We start from the raw sequence: 17,195 nt of genomic DNA on the forward strand, positions 1-17,195 counted from the left end.
GCACAGGCACTTAACATAATTATATCATTTACTCATTATAAAAGCCTACAAAGTAGTTATTTTTAACATTACTATTTTTTTTAAACATTTTCAAAATTCATTTTTGAGAGACAGAGAGAGAAAGAACACTAGTGAGGTAAGGGCAGAGAGACAGGGAGACACAGAATCCAAAGCAAGCTCCAGGCTCTGAGCTGTCAGCACAGAGCCCAACATGGGGCTCAAACTCACCAGCTGTGAGATCATGACCTGAGCCGAAGTGGGAGGCTTAACCGACTGAGCCACCCGTGCACCCCAACATTACTATTAATAGAAGACATTGTGTATTAAAAAGTTTGCACAAGATTCTACGTCTACTACTGGTGGGATCAGGATTAGAATACTGGTAGGTCTAACTGACTACAAAATCCACGTTATTTCTACTATTTCATTATACATCCTGAGTGGGAAAATAAAGATGATGACACTTTCTAGGTGACCTTGAGCAAGTCATTTTTCTCTTTGTAATTGTATTTTATTATCTTAAAAATGTGGTTTGTCTCTTAAGCTAGGTGATACACAGGTACATTTTCATTTCTTATTTGTTGATTACATCTTCATTATCAGTATTCTTTAAACAAATTTTTTTTTCAACGTTTATTATTTTTGAGAGACAGAGGCAGAGCATGAGCAGGGGAGGGGCAGAGAGAGAGGGGGACACAGAATCCAAAGCAGGCTCCAGGCTCTGAGCTGTCAGCACAGAGCCTGACGCAGGACTCGAACCCATGAGCAGTGAGATCATGACCTGAGCTGAAGTCAGATGCTTAACAGATTGAGCCACCCAGGTGCCCCATTATCAGTATTCTTTAATATGTGCTACTAATTTAATCAAATTGTTGCATATGAAATAAAAAAGAATCACTTACTAAAACAAATGAGCATTCCACATACCTCTGAGCCATGGAACCTAGATTTTGGAGGTTAGACATCACCTAAGCAATCTTTCCATCTATAGATGAAGAGTTTGTGACTGAGACACTGATAAATGTCGCTTGGCCAAAGGGAGGGGGAAAGTTCAATGGCTAAGCTGAAACTCAGTGGTGCTGATTTTCACTTGAATGATTTCCCCTCCTCATTTTGCTCCGGGGCTAGTCGTTTTCTTGGCGGGCACATTAAGAGTCACGACGCAGGTCAGGGGGTGGGCTGGAGACTCTCGGCAGCCTCCGCGCAGAAGTCTTTGCAGACCCCGCTTGACCTCCTCGTTCTGCGGAGTGTAAATGAAAGGGTTGCGCGTGGGGGTGACGATTGTGTAGAAGACAGCAGGGGCCCCAGCCCCTGCCCCCGCGGAGCGAGGCCGCAGGTAGATGCATACAGGTGGCATGTAGTTCAGCAGCACCACGGTGAGGTGGGAGGTGCAGGTGGAGAAGGCACGCTGCCGGCCCTGGGCAGGGCGGACCCGCAGCACGGCCGCCACACTAAAGATGTCCGGTATGATGATGAAGGGAAGGCACCTGCCGCCACAAGGCCGATGTTGGCAAGCGTGACGAGCTCACTGATGGTGGTGTCTCCGCAGGCCAGCTTCAGCACGGGGGGCATGTCACAGAAGAAGCGGGCGATGTGGTGAGGACCACAGTAGAGCAGGCAAAAGGTGAGGGCGGTGTGGACGGCAGAGTGCCAGCACCTATGGCCCAAGTGATCCCAGCCAGCCCTGCACACATCCGTCTGTTCATGGCCCCCTGGGTAGTGTAGGGGTTGGCAGATAGCTAGGCAGCCGTCGTAGGTCGTGAGGGCGTATAGAAAGCGCTCAGTGCTGGCCAGGAAATGGAAGCAGTAAAGCTGAACCGCACAGCCCTCAGAGGAGATCACCTTCCCATGCACCGTCAAGAAACCTGCCATGACCTTGGGCACTGTCACTGTGGACAGACAGGCATCCAGGGAGGAGAGATGCCCCAGGAAGTGGTACATAGGGGAGCAGAGGTGAGGCTCAGAGCCCACAGTTATGAGAATGAGGAGATTCCCAGTCAAGGCAATGCTGTAGATGAGGAAGAAGAGAAGGAAGAAGAGGCCAGGATGTTCAGCTGTGTACATGAGGCCCTCCAGGAAGAAGTGGCTCAGCACAGCCTGGTTGGGGGCCTCTGTCTCCGTGGCCCTCTCTTCACACACGGAGTGGCTACTTATCCCCTTTGTGACACAACTGTCACCAACAGACATAATCAACAGCCATTCCTCCTTCCTGAAATGTCATTAGCCCCTGGGCTATGTCAGCTTGGTCTTGCCCCATAAATGAGAGACAGACAGGTTCATTTTGTCCTTTGGACCTGTTCTAGTGTTTTCTTGCTGCTGCATATTTCAGTAGGGGACCCCCAATCTTTTTGAGGCACATAAAAGACTGTAACAATTATTTGGCGAAGTGCATTCCCTAAATAACACCAATATAAATATGGATTCGCAAATCTTACTCTCGTGGACCATATCTTTTTCGCAAATATTCCGGAACTGAGATGCCCTCACTCTCCTCATTTTCTCTGCCATATTGTGGAAGTAGATAAGCAGGATTCTTACTGCTGTTGCCATCAGGGAGTTGTATCCCATCTTCTGGGGATACTTGCTCAGAGTTTAGGTGCTGTTACGTCAGATGGGGGCCTAGTGGTTCAATCCATTCCTCACCCAAAGAGAGCTCTTTGAATTATAGGTACCCACGGCCAATTCTCAAGTGTGTGGCAACGAAGCCTTAGAGAATTGGCTGAATAATTATAAGGACAAATTGTTAAGTACATTTCTTGTTATTCCTGTAAGTCGTTTCGGCCTTTTGGGAAATGTTTTCCTGTGACTTTATTGTTGAGTCTGGATTGAAATCTAAGAGTTTTCTTCGATTCTTCCCATCCTTTAACCTCCTAAACCTAATTAAGTGTTACTTTCTATGAAGATTTTCTTTATTTAAAAAGAAATGTTTTATATTTATTTTTCAGAGTGAGAGAGAGCATGCATGTGCGAGTGGGGGAGGGGCAGAGAGAGAGGGGACATAAGATCCAAAGTGAGCTCTGCGCTGACAGCAGTGAGCCCCGATGAGGGGCTTGAACTCACGAACTGTGAGATCATGACCTGAGCTGAAGTCAGACGCTCAACCAACTGAGCCACTCAGGCGCCCCTGATGATTTTTTTCTGAACTCCTGATTTCTATGGTATCTTCAATTCCCATGGATCTAACCCTGCATATGCCTATTTTCCACTTAGATGTTCCCAATGATTTTTTGCCCCATCTCTCAGGTCTGGAATGTAGCAAATGGTCTGTATTCAGCTTCTTTGTCAGTCTTCTTACAGCAACACTGTTTAATTTATCTCTCTTCCCCGCTGTGTCAGGCATAAAATATATCTGTCTGATATTCAAAATTATCTATACATTGCTTCCACCAGTATCAGAAAATCTTTATCTCCTGCAATCCCCTGAAGAAACCTCTCTTATCTAGGGATGCTGTTTGCCTCATCTTCTCTGCAATTTGCTCTAATCTCTCCCTGATCTCCTCACTGCCTTCCATTTTTGAACATGAATGAAATTCCTTTAATCTCTCACAGATTTACTCTCTGTAGTGAAGTTGGGACATTAATTCCTCTACAAGCCCTTTATGAATATTTTATCTCACACTGATTTATTCATACCTGAAATCCCTAGTGTTCATGGTAATTATGCATAAACACCCAAGCATGTGGTGCCTTGGACTACTTGGATGTTCCACGAGCATATGTCATGTCTTCCTAAGAGAAACACACCTTCTCCAGTTTCCCATGAGCATTTTGGGGATTAAGCAGTGGAAATGTTAAGGAGCCAACTTTAGTTTGATTTTTATAAACTTAAGTTTAACTCCCTGGTCAGGCAGTTATTAGCTGAGAGAGAGGGATCATGGTACTTAATTTCTCTGTTCTTCCAGTTGTCAAATTAACCATGGGGATATCATTATTATTTTACTTAAATAAATTATTATTTAACAATGCTGATATCATTATTATTTACTTAGATAATTATTATTTTACTTAGAATGCAGTAGGACACGTAACATATGACCTAGGTTTCTTTATACTCACTAGTTTATTCAATGTAGTAATATTTCCCATTATGCTCCTAACCACCCCCCCCCCCCCCCGCAATTATATAGTTTCTGTTTGAATGAATTCAGTGATGAAGCAATCATTATTTTGCAAGAAAGTCCATTCCAATGTTGGGTAGATCAATATATATAATGTCCTTTCTATCAGTGGTAGATAGGGATCCCTGATATTTCAACCAATTTAGTTTAGATTTTCTCTCTCCATATTCATTGAAATGGATATGATTTAAAAAAAGGAATAAGAGGTAACAAGTGTTACTGAATGTAGAGAAACTAAAACTTGTATATCTTGCTAGTGAAAATGCAAAATGGTATAGCCACTTTGGAAAACAGCTTGGCAGTTTCTTAAAAAGTTAAACATGACCCTAGGACCCAGCAATTGCACTACTAATTATTTATCTAAGGGATACAGGTGTGCTGTTTTGAAGGGACATATGCACCTCAATGTTTATAGCAGCACTATCAACAAGTGTGGAAAGAGCCCAAATGTCCATCGATGGATGAATAGATAAAGAAGATGTGATATATGTATACAATGGAGTACTACTCGGCAATCAAAAAGAATGAAATCTTGCCATTTGCAACTATGTGGATGGAACTGGAGGGTGTTACACTAAGCAAAATTAGCCAGTCAGAGAAAAACAAATATCATATGACTTCACTCATATGAGGACTTTAAGAGACAAAACAGGTGAACATAAGGGAAGGGAAACAAAAATAATATAAAAACAGGGAGGGGGACAAAACATGAGACTCTTAAATATGGAGAACAAACAGAGGGGAACAGAGGGGTTACTGGAGGGGTTGTGGGAAGGGGGGGATGGGCTAAATGGGTAAGGGACATTAAGGAATCTACTCCTGAAATCACTGTTGCACTATATGCTAACTAATTTGGATGTAAATTTAAAAAAATTTTTAAAAAAAGTTAAATATGAATTTACCTAATGATCTAGCATTTCCATTTTTAGGAATCTACAGAAGAGAGAGGACTTATGTCCAAATAACCTTGAATGTTTATGGAATTACTTGTAATAGCCAAAGCCTGGAAACAATCATGTTTATTGTTCATTGTTGAATGGATTTAAGAAAAAAGAGTATAGTCATGCAATGAACTATCACTTAGCAACAAAAAGGAACAAAGTACTAATGCACAAAAATGGATAGAAATAAAAAACAGTGTGCTAAGTGAGAGAAGCCAGACACAAAGGTCACATATTGTATGCTTCCATTCTGATGAAATGTCCCGTAAAGACAAGTCTATAAAGAGAGAAAGAAGATTAGTGGTTGTCTAGGACCGGGCTGAGACAGGGAATGACCACAAATGGCCGGACAGATTTTTATGAAGTGATGGAAATGTTCTAAAATTGGATTGTGATAATAGTTGTACTACTTTGTAAATTTAATAATCACCATTGAATTGTATATTTAACCAGGTTAATTTAATGGTTGCAATGTACATTTTAATGAGCTGTTAAAAAGAAAGAAACCTAAAGAAGGAAAATGTGCTGATTGACACAAAACATGACTTAAATGGAAAGAAAGATACTGTTTGCTCAATCTGGGCATAAAAAATATTTAAATTCCTTCTAAAATTTAAAAGAGTTTATTTTGAAATATTACATTTACAGGAAAGTTAAAAAATGAATAAGTCACAGAAATAAAAGGCATAGCATAGAGAATATAGTCAACGGTGCTGTAATGGTGTTGTATGGTGACAGACGGTAGCCAGACTTGGGAGCACAGCATAATGGATAAACTTATTGAATCACTATGTTGTACACCTGAAACTAATGTAATGTTATGTATAAACTATACTCAAATAAAAACTAGAATAAAGTTAACATATGCTTTGAGCCACCTTCTCCTAATGTTACCAATTTATAAGCTGTAGTAAAATTATAAAAGTCAGGAAATCGACAGTATCATACTATAAACTCAACTACAGACTATATTAAAATGGCACCGGTGTTTCATCAATTTCCTTTTCCTACTCAGGATCCAGCACAGGATCTTAGTCTTCTCCAACCTGTTAGTCCTTATTCTTTTTTTTTTTTACGTTTAGTTATTTATTTTCAGAGAGAGAGAGAGGGAGAAAGAGAATCCCAAGCAGGTTCCATGCAGTTAAGTGCAGAGCCCCACATGGGGCTCGATTCCATGAACCCTGAGATCATGACCTGAGCTGAAATCAAGAATTGGATGTTTAACTGCCATCAAGATGCCCCAGTCCTTATTCTTTCATTGTGGTTAATGACCTTTACTCTTTGGGTGAGTAATGGTCAATTATTTCATACAATGTCTCTCAATTTGGGTAGGGATGATGCTTTCTCCTGAGTAGGTAGAGCTTATGCATTTTTGACAATAATACCACAGAAACGATGTTATATCCTTTTCCGGGCATCATTTCAGAGTTATACATGGTGCCACTATATCTTGTTATTGGTTATGTTAACTGTCTTGTGGAGGAGATACATTTACACTATGCTTAAATTCTGTATCTCGTCAAACTGTCACTCACTGATTTTAGCACACATTTGTGTATTTTGCCTGAAAATATTATTACTCTGCTGTTTGCCTATGGTGATTTTTTTTTCAGTATTTATAGATTTTTGAGAGACAGAGACAGAGCACGAGTGGGGTAGGGGCAGAGAGAGAGGAAGACACAGAATCCGAAGCAGGCTCCAGGCTCTGAGCTGTCAGCACAGAGTCCGATGCGGGGCTCAACTCATGAGCCGTGAGATCATGACCTGAGCCAAAGTCAGAAGCTTAACTGCTGAGCCACCCAGGCACCCTGCCTAATGGTGATTTTTAAAAAAATTTCCCTCGATCTTCTACATTATTAATTGGAATTTCTGTAAGGAAGAGCTGTTTCTTCTTTCCCATTATTTATTTATTCAATTATTTACATCAGTATACATCATATACATCATATATCATGGATATATTTTTTTTATTGTGAGATTAAATATAATCCAATATGATAACTATTTATTTTGTTATTCAAATTATGCTAGCTTTGGCCATTGGAGCTCCTTCAATGTGTCACCTTGTCTTATTGACAGGTTCCATCTATTTCATATACTTCCTCATTTCCTGGCACAACAAGATGTTTCAAGCTCCTCTGGTATTAAGAAAGAGAGAAAGAAAGAAAGAAAGAAAGAAAGAAAGAACAAATATTGGCAAAAATGGTAGACAAATTGGAACATGCTGGTGGGAATGCAAAGTGGTACAGCCATTATGGAAAACAGTTGGGAATTTCTTCAAAAATTGTACCTGGGTTATCATATGACACAATAATTCCACTCCTATTTATACACATGAGAGAATTGAAGACATGTTCTCATGAGAACGTATATACAAATATACTATTCATAATAGCTGAAATATAGACACAATTCAAATGTCCAACTGGTGCATGGATAAAGAAAACATGATATATGCATATTATGCAATACTTTCCAGCTATAGAAAAGAATTAAGTACTGATATGCTACACATGTGAATAGTGAGTATGATTAAAATAATGAACTTCAAAAAAGAGCATGACTGTGAATATCATGTGACTGTAAATAAACCTCAAAAGCATGCTAAATGAAAGAAGTCAAACACAAAAGATCACATATATGATTACCTACATGCGTGTGAAATGGACAGAGGCAGAAAGTAGATTAGTGCATACCCGAGGCTTGGGGTGGGGACAGGGACTCGCTGCAAATAGGCATAAAGTGATAGAAATGCTATAAAATTAGAATATGCACACCTTGTGTAAACTTAAAAAAATGGAACTGTATGCTTTAAATGAGTAAATTTTCCTTCAATAAATCTGGTTTTAAAAAAACCAAACACAACTTGGAATATTCTGTATGAGGTGGTATCCCATGTAACCAAGGGATTGTGGGCGGTGGTCTCAAGGCACTAAGATACAGTGAAAGAAGTAAATGAATATGGGTTCTTTTTTTAAAAAATGTATCAATTTATTTTTTGAGAGAGAGAGAGAGAACAAGCAGGGGAGGGTCAGAGAAAGAAGAGAGAGAGAGAATCTCAAGCAGGCTCTGAGCTGTCAGCACAGAGCCCGACACGGGGCTCATACCCACAAACCGTGAGATCATGACCTGAGCCAAAGTCAGACGCTTAACTGACTGAGCCACCCAGGCGCCCCAGTATGGGCTCTGGAAAGAGGTAGACTTCTATTCCAATCCAGGCTCCATGAAAGTGGAGTCCCTTGAAATTTCTGAGCCTTACTTTCCTCACATATGTAAATGGATAAAAAAATACTTAAGCCATAAGGTTTTGCGAGGATTCCAGGTGTGCTATAGGAACTGCTGAATCATCTGCTCGCTAACTGGTCACTTTTTATAATTCCACGTCTAATATTCTATGACTTCGTGCCCATCTTTGAATTAGCTCCACCATACACCTTTGTATTTTCTCTATAATCACTATAGTTAATAACCTAGACATTCACATTGATACATTTTGATTGCTGTTAATTGGTCACGCTAATGTCTGTCACACGTCTCTCAATTTTTCCATATGATGCTTTCGCATTGACCGTTCTTCATTCTCCACTTAGCAAATAGAGATTCCACCATCTGAGGCACAATCAAAACTTTTCAAGGCAGGTTGGTTTCCTCTCTGTTATCTGAACACTCTCCTTCCGTGTAAATAGCCAATTCCTCTTAGTAGTGCTTGATGCTTCATTGGGTTATATGCATATCTCCTGAAGGGCCTAGATGTGTCTTTTATATTTTAGATACTCAATAAAAATAGGTGGGCGAAGACTAACAGATGCTGTCCCTACAGCAGTGATACAAGAAGAGATTCAGAGGGGAGAGGTGAGTTCTGGAGCCCACAGTTGTTAGGACAAGAGATTCTCAAAGGGATACTGGATGTGCTACTCAGGAGGAAGTGATTTACCTGCTTGTAGTTGGACCATTTGTCCCCATGACCATCTTTTCACTTAGAGTAGCTGAATAGTGCCCTTTTTTTTTTTACTTACCTGAGTCCAATCTTTACATTTTAATGGTTTCTTTTTCTACGTGGTCACCTCCAAGTGCGATTTGCCTCATGGAACATTTAAAGACATATATGATTACTCTGCAGGTCCTCAAAAGTCACTGACTTTTATCATTGCCTACTTCCTTTCTCAATGAATCTCTCAGTAGAGAGATTGCTCACTGCATTAGGCACATGGGGTATACGTAATGTCCTATCCGAGTAAATACATTATCTCCAAGAGAGCCTGGAAAATCCCACTGAAGGTCTTGCAAAGCTTGATTTCTCCCAGACTTTTCCTATCCTGCTTTTTAAAGGGTTTTTAGAGCTGCAGATGTTGATGGGCAAGGCCTTATTTCTAGGGGGTGTGGAAAAGTTTATCAAACCTGTATAAACTATTGCGTGGAGTCCCTATTTCATTACATTGGTAGGAACACAGTAGTCCCATCCTCCACACATCCAGAGCGAGCTTTTTGTAGTCCGAGCTTTATAGATTCTTCCAAAGCTTTGGATTGTGTATTCACTGAATAGTCAGAAAGGGATATTCCTGTGGTTTACGGCATGATCTTCCACAGATTTTGTCTCCTTGAATTTTTAGGAAATGTCTTCAGCACACACCCTTTCCAATCTTTTCAATGGATCAAGTTCAACACCAAAGTTCTGTTTGAATTTTTCTTTTTCATTTCAATCCAACTAGACTTCAGTTCTGAGATGCAGCTCCATTTGTATCTGCTTCTTTTTGTAAATTAAAAGAATTTTTTTCAAATGTTTATTTTTGAGAAAGAGAGAGAGAGACAGAGTGTGAGCAGGGGAAGGGCAGAGAGAGAGAGAGAGGGAGACCGAATCTGAAGCAGGCTCCAGGCTCTGAGCTGTCAGCACAGAGTCCAATGTGGGACTCGAATCCACAAACCATGAGATCATGACCTGAACTGAAGTTGGATGCTTCACCCACTGAGTCACCCAGGCGCCCCCCCCCCGCCCCGTATCTGCATCTTAATTTTTATAACCGTTACCATTATTCTCTTATTTCATCACAGTTGGATGATTAGAAAAATAGCCTCCTATTGTTATGCCCAGAATTCGTGATCCCCAAAGACCACTAGGGAGCCGAGTCTGATGCAAAAGCAAAGAGCCTTTATTCGAGCTAGCTCGAGCTCAATCCCCTACCTGCACCGACGCAGCGGTGAGATACCAGGGAAAGAGAGCGAGTTTCAAAAGGACAAAGGTTTTATTGGGGCCTAGGGGCAGTTGGTGAGGTAATGGCTATGGCCTCAGCCGATTGGCTGGGGAAGGGTCCTGGGGAAGGGTCCGAGTCCTGTTAGGCAGGTGAGGGGGGGGTTACTCAAGGGGAGGAGGTGTGGTCAAGGTGAAGGACACAGAACAAGATGGAGTCGGCCGGCGTAGGCCCACCCTTTCACTATAAGGTTTCCTCAGTTCTCATCTCTCTCCTTTAATGATTCACTCCATCCTGCACATCACTGCCTGATTCAATCCCCACTGGGTTATCTCAAACGGCCCCCCTCCCAGAAATGCTAACCACCCAACCTCACACGCTTCCTTACTATGCTGCATAACATTTTCACTTAATAATTCAAGACTATCTAAAACCTGACTACTTGTTATCTATTTATTCTTCTTTCCTACACCCTTCCTCTATTCAGTACGTTTCTCTATTCAAGTAGATTTTCTCACCCTCTCTTAAATTTACCATAACTTCCTCCCATTCTTCTCACTCTGCTCTATTTTGCTTTGAAGAAATCAACCCTCATTTTTTTTTTTTTAAAGTAGGCTCAACACCCAGCATGGAGCCCAACATGGGGCTTGAACTCACAACGCTGAGATCAAGATCTGGGTGGAGATCAAGAGTCAGACGCTTCACTGACTGAGCCACGTAGGCGCCTCTCAATCTTCATTTTTTATCTACTAATGTCTTCATTAGCTTCATAAAGCTTCTTAGAAGCTGTTGTGCATATGAGAATCTTCGGATACAAGTCTTAAGTCGGCAGGTCTGGAGGAGGGCCTGGGGTTCCGCCTTCCTGAACAGCTCCCTGTGATGCCCATGCTGCTATTTCATAGGTTGCACTTTGAGACGCAAGAATCTAAGCCACTATTTGAAATTAAGATCAAGCTTTTCTCCTCTAGGAGGTCTTTCTACTCTAAGAGTGTTTTAGCTCCTCTGGAAATCCAGTGGTATTTACAGTGTATTCTGTTAGGTGTCCCATTCCCAAACTGTCAAATGTACTACGTCATTCTTCTCCGTGTGTGTATCATACCCCCAGGAAGAAGGACTGTGCTACCTATGTTTGTGCTTTCCAGAAGCATCTTTGAAAGAGCACAGAGAAAAGGGCATGAACTTTGGAGTCAGATGGACTTGGGCTGATATCTTATCATCATCACTTATTGGCAGGAAGGCTCAACTCCTCATCTCATGCTCAGTATGTCAACTCCACGTTAAAAAAATGTTTTTTTGTTTTTTTTTTTAAAGTAGGCTTCACACCTGGTGCGGAGCCCAATGCGGGGCTTGAACTCATGACCCTGAGATCAAGACCTGAGCTGACATCAAGAGTCAGAAGCTTAATCGACTGAGCCACCCAGGCGCCCTGCAACTCCACATTTTTAAAATGGAAATAACGATACATGATGAGTGATCTGTTAACAGTGGCCATTAACCCTGGGACATGGGACAGAGTACAACATCCTCACTTTTTCTCAACCAGTTACCCAACCCACCAATTTCCCCATGACTCTTTTAGTGTGACAATACTACTATTTTGCAGAAAAGACTATTACACTATTGGACAGTTCATCTGTATTAGAATATTCTTTACATGCAGTTTAAATAATGATATCTAACTTCCATCACTTAGTTCTATCCTGGCCCTTGGAATATAATGGAATTGTCAAACTAGGCAACAAGTGCAAATAGAAAACAAATTTTTGATAAAATTGTCCATACTATATTTTATCACTTCTGGCACGTAAGTGATGGATGAAAAAATCTGGCTACTGGCTATCGATCTTTGATATTTTTCTGTGACTCCTCTTTTCCTATTTCTCTCCTAAGAAGTTTGCCTGCACACGCCAATTTTAAGAAAATTTCATGGAAGCAGTGGGAATAGAACTATTATAGAGCTTTCGAATATTAAAATAAAAGGTAGCTTAGAGATCATCTTGCTTAACTTTATTTTACAGGTAAAGAAAATGAGTCCTAGAGAGGTTAAGTGAAGGAGAGGTAAATTGAAATGTTCTCTAAGAATTCAGAAAAAAAGATAATCAGATTTTTTGCTGAATACTAAAGTTTAAAAAATAACACATAAGTAATCTGAGCAGATATATAAAAACATTAACTTAGAATGACTATTAGGTCATGACAGCAAAACATATAAATCAAGACATTTATAATAACATAATATATGATACACTATGATATACAGCATAGAAATAACCTATAAAATATAATAATACATAGCATTTGTATATGCACCTAAATAAATATAATAGCTGGAAATAATCTAAATATGAATAGAAAAGATGGGAGAGTAGCCCTACTGGGTATTTAAAAGTATTTTTTTAATGCAGCTATTCAAAAAATTTGTGCTAACAGACATATATTAATGGAACCTATATTTTATATATGTGTATATATATGATATATATATATAAGATATATATATACACATATATATAAGATATATACACACACATATATAGTGTGTATATAGATATATGTATATCATATACATATATATACGATATTCTGAAATAAGATCAAGTACATGTAAGAATTTAATATATTTAAAAGGTAGAGGGGGCACCTGGGTGGCTCAGTTGGTTACGTGTCTGACTTCGGCTCAGGTCATGATCTCGTGGTCTGTGAGTTCGAGCCCCGTGTTGGGCTCTGTGCTGTCATAACAGCCCAGAGCCTGGAGCCTGCTTCAGATTCTAGGTCTCCCTCTTTCTCTGCCCCTCCCCCACTGGCACTCTGGCTCTTTCTGTCAAAAAATAAATAAACATTAAAAAAGTTTTTTTGAAGTAGCATATTTTTTAGAGATTTTTTTAAACATTTATTCATTTTTGAGAGAAAGAGAACACACAACCAGGGGATGGGGAGAGAGAGAGGGAGACACAGAATCCGAAGCAGGCTCCAGGCTCCCGGCTGTTATGACAGCACAGAGCCTGATGAGGGGCTCGAACCCAGTAACCATGAGATCATGACCTGAGCCGAAGTCGGTTACTTAACCAACTGAGTCACCCAGGTGCCCCTAAAGTGTAGCATATTAAGCAAGCCTGTGTGACAAATATTTAGTAAGGGTAATGTGACAATTAGTCATTCGGGAAATGAACGTTAACAAAATTTTACAATTTGCTTCTTTTTCTAATATAAAATTCTAGTTGTATCAATTGTTTAAGCTTTAAAATATGAAGCCAATGGAGTGTCTGGCTGGCTCAGTTGGTAGAGCACATGACTCTTGATCTCAGGGTCATGAGCTTAAGCCCCACACTGGGCATGGAACCTACTTAAAAAACATGAAGCCAGAGAGCTGTTTCAATTTTTAAAATATGAAGCCAAGTTTAGAAGGAAGCCAAAGCATACTCAATATTCAAACTCTAAACAGTAGTGTGTCCTTAGTTACTATTAAAAAAAATTTTTTTTAATGTTTATTTATTTTTGAGAGACAGAGAGAGAGCACAAGCAGGAAGGGGACAGAGAGAGAGAGGGAGACACAGAATCCGAAGCAGGCTCCAGGATCTGAACCGTCCGCCCAGAGCCCCACGTGGGGATTGAACCCATGAACTGTGTGGTCATGACCTGGGCCAAAGGTGGAAGCTTAACTGATGAAACCACCCAGGTGCCCCCTTAGTTACTATTTTTAACATTGGAGAAACTTGAATTCAAGTTTTGCATGAAGGTTATTTGTAACATGTAAAAAGCAATATGGGTATCAGCTCAAGGCTTAGAAGCAATAACATGTAGGTTGATGCCACAGAGAAACAGGCTTTTCATGTGGATATTTTACTTATCTTGGATCTTTTCCACAAGCTGCCATCCTTGCTGAGTTGTTTTGCCCAATCTCCATTGGAATTGAAAGAAGAAATATGGAAAAATCATGTCTGAAAGCAGGAAACTTTCTCGAGTTTCCACCTCTGCACCTAGGACTTTCTACTCTCTGCATGGTTCCTTCTTTCCTCTCTGTCTTAAAAACTCCCCGGTTACGGATGTCCCATCTGGTGCCCTAAATTCTAGTGTCTTCTGCATGTCTGCAATGCCCGAGTCAGTGAGGCAGCACATCCTTGCGACCTCCCAGCCTCCACAATGCTGCCTTCATCTCTTTGTTGCGGAGCGTGTAGACGATGGGGTTAAGCAAGGGGGTGATGACAGTGTAGAAGACGGCGACCACTCCATCCAAGGGTTCCTGAGAGCCAGGGCGAAGGTAAATGAAGGTGCAGGGCACATAGTAAACAATGACAACAGTGAGGTGGGCAGCACAGGTGGAGAAGGCGTTGCGGCCTTCAGTGGGCTGGATTCGCAGGATGGCAACCACTATATACCCAGAGGAAGTGAGGATGAGCATGAAGCAGGTGAGGGCCAAGAACCCAATGTCCACAAAGGTGACCAGCTCATTGACGGTGATGTCAGCACAGGCTAGACGCAGCATGGCGGGAATGTCACAGAAGAAGTAGTCTACCTGGTTTGGGCCACAGAAGGGCAGCCGGAATATGAAGCTTGTTTGGAAAAGTGAATGGAGGGTACCTCCCAGCCAGGTGCCCAAAGCCAGGTAATTACAGATGTTCCGGGTCGTGATGGTGGCATAATGTAAAGGCTTACAGATGGCCAAGAAGCGATCATAAGCCATGAGCGTGTAAAGGAAGCATTCAGTACAGCCCAGGAAATGGAAAGAAAAGAGTTGGATTACACAGCCTCCAAAGGAGATGACCCTGCTATCCAAGACAAAGCCAGCTAGCATCTTGGGGACAATGGCAGAGGAAACGGTCACGTCCAAGAAGGAGAGATGACACAGGAACCAGTACATGGGATGGTGGAGCCGGGTGTCCACCAAGATGGTGAAGATGATGAGCCCATTGCCAGAGACAGTGAGGGCATAGATGACCAGGAAAGCCAGGAAGAGCGGCACCCCCAGCTGCGGTGGGTGGTGCAGGCCCACCAAAATGAAGTGAGACACAGAAGTCTGGTTTCCACTGTGCATTTCCTTGCTGTTCACATCTGCTAGAAGAAGTAGCAGAAAGGAGAGCTCAAGGCCCTTTAGATTCTCTAGGCATGGAACACATATCCTGTGGTGTTCCCAAACACGGACAGAGAAGGGTCTCAGAAAGACATCTCAGAAAGAGAGATTATGCCCTAGCTCTTGTTCTCAATCATTCTGTAATCCCACCCCCAACCACCCCTCACGTCCACCTACCTGCCCAACCCTTGATTTTGGGATTCTGCTGGGTTCCATGGAGTAACTGTTTTGTCCAAGTTTAAAACCTATGTAACAGATTATCTGTATGTAATTCGGGAGAGTGAAGGAAGGAAAGACCATACACAGAGCCTTTTATGCAAGGAAGTAGTACAGTCACATAAACCCTAAATCAATTCATGAAGAAATGGCTATTCCATGGTGTTCCTAACTTTGATCTCTGCTCTGTATACCAGAGAGGTAAGTAACAGCTTATTTATTTATTTATGTATTTAATTTTATTTTTTAATGTTTATTTATTTTTGAGAGAGAGAGAGAGAGAGAGAGAGAGAGCATGAGTGGGGGAGGAACAGAGAGAGAGGGAGACACAGAATCCCAAACAGGCTTCGGACTCCAGGCTCTGAGCTGTCAGCACAAAACCCGACTCGGGGCTAGAACTCACAAACCGTGAGATCATGACCTGAGCCGAAGCCGGACGCTCAACTGGCTGAGCCACCCAGGCGCCCCACAGCTTATTTATTTTTTAACAACAGCTCCTAATGTAGGTGTGTGCAATAAAAATCAGCATAGATTTTTAAACATGCATTGTATGGGCTACACATTGAATGGCATGGGAGCTATAAATAACTATGTTCATAAACTATACCTCAAAAATACACATGCCATTTAAAAATCTTTCAGGATAGTGAAGAAATACAAAATCTCAACCAAAGGGGACCTGTTGTCATCTCTTCTCTCTGCTTCTGGATAAGTGCAGCCCATCTGTCAATCCACCCATCCATGCATCCGTCTATCTGTTCATTCACTAAGGAAGCATGCGTTATATCCTAAGAGCATGGCCTCAGAGGTCAGACCAGAATTAAAAATCCTAGCTCTTCCATTTATACTCATTGGCAAACTTGGAAAACCATTTCCCCTTTCCTTGCCTAATTGTATAAGTGGGGACAATCATAGTGTCCACTTTGAATCATTGTAAGGATTAAATAAATTCACATAATCCACAGCAGCACTCAGTCAACATTAGTTATTATTTTCCATCCACTATGTGGTGTGGTTCTCCTTATGAGGCAAATTCAGTCATTGCATTTGTGCCTCAGGTCTGAAGTGAATCTATGTAGTTTCCTGTAAGTTGTCCCACAGCACATCTAAGTCCCCAAATTTGAAGCAACAACATAAAGAGCCTTTTGTCCCAGGACTACAGGTGACTGGCGTCAGCCACGTGAAAGGGAGAAACCAGGGACATGGCTAGAGCTCTTCCAGACACTGAGTGCCCATGTGAGGAGATCTTTCCTAATGTCACCTTCCTTCCACCCAGTTTTGCTTTTATGGTCTGTTTACCAAGTGGAGTCAAGCATCCAAAATGGCGTGTCACCTTCCTGAGGATGCAGGGTCCTCCCAGAATCACTCAGAAGTCTTCAGGGATGTGGCATGAAATTTGATTTCTAGTTGGATCTTCTGCAGGGCAAAAGACGAAACACTGCCATCTGGCTCTTCCTTTCTCCTACACCATGAATCTGTAAACTTATCCCTTCCAATATTCTTCAGTGCCACAGAGACTACTCTTATCAGTGAAAACAAGCTTTCTGGGGACTAAACAATTTCCTGGTCATGAGACTTTCCTTGTTAAACCTAGGAGAGTTCAGGGCAAACTGAGACAGGTGGTCACCCCAAGGAAGGGTCTAAACCACATAGAAACTGGATAATC

The 17,195-nt window shown here is 41.4% G+C and overlaps 2 protein-coding genes across 2 annotated transcripts; both read right to left on the minus strand.

The window, feature by feature from the left end:
* Positions 1-932: 932 nt before the first annotated feature.
* LOC131488559 (olfactory receptor 10S1) lies at positions 933-2,187 on the minus strand. Its single transcript, XM_058690430.1, is given in 4 exon segments — positions 933-1,488; positions 1,491-1,652; positions 1,655-1,712; positions 1,714-2,187. Coding segments are annotated over 4 exon segments (1,074 nt in total). The 3' UTR covers positions 933-1,108.
* Positions 2,188-14,344: 12,157 nt separating this feature from the next.
* LOC131488501 (olfactory receptor 10G6) lies at positions 14,345-15,292 on the minus strand. Its single transcript, XM_058690381.1, has one exon. The coding sequence runs from the start codon at positions 15,275-15,277 to the stop codon at positions 14,345-14,347; it is 933 nt and encodes a 310-aa protein (XP_058546364.1). The 5' UTR covers positions 15,278-15,292.
* Between the last annotated feature and the right edge of the window lie 1,903 nt (positions 15,293-17,195).

Source organism: Neofelis nebulosa, chromosome 10, assembly GCF_028018385.1.
Source record: "Neofelis nebulosa isolate mNeoNeb1 chromosome 10, mNeoNeb1.pri, whole genome shotgun sequence".
Lineage (NCBI taxonomy): Eukaryota > Metazoa > Chordata > Mammalia > Carnivora > Felidae > Neofelis > Neofelis nebulosa.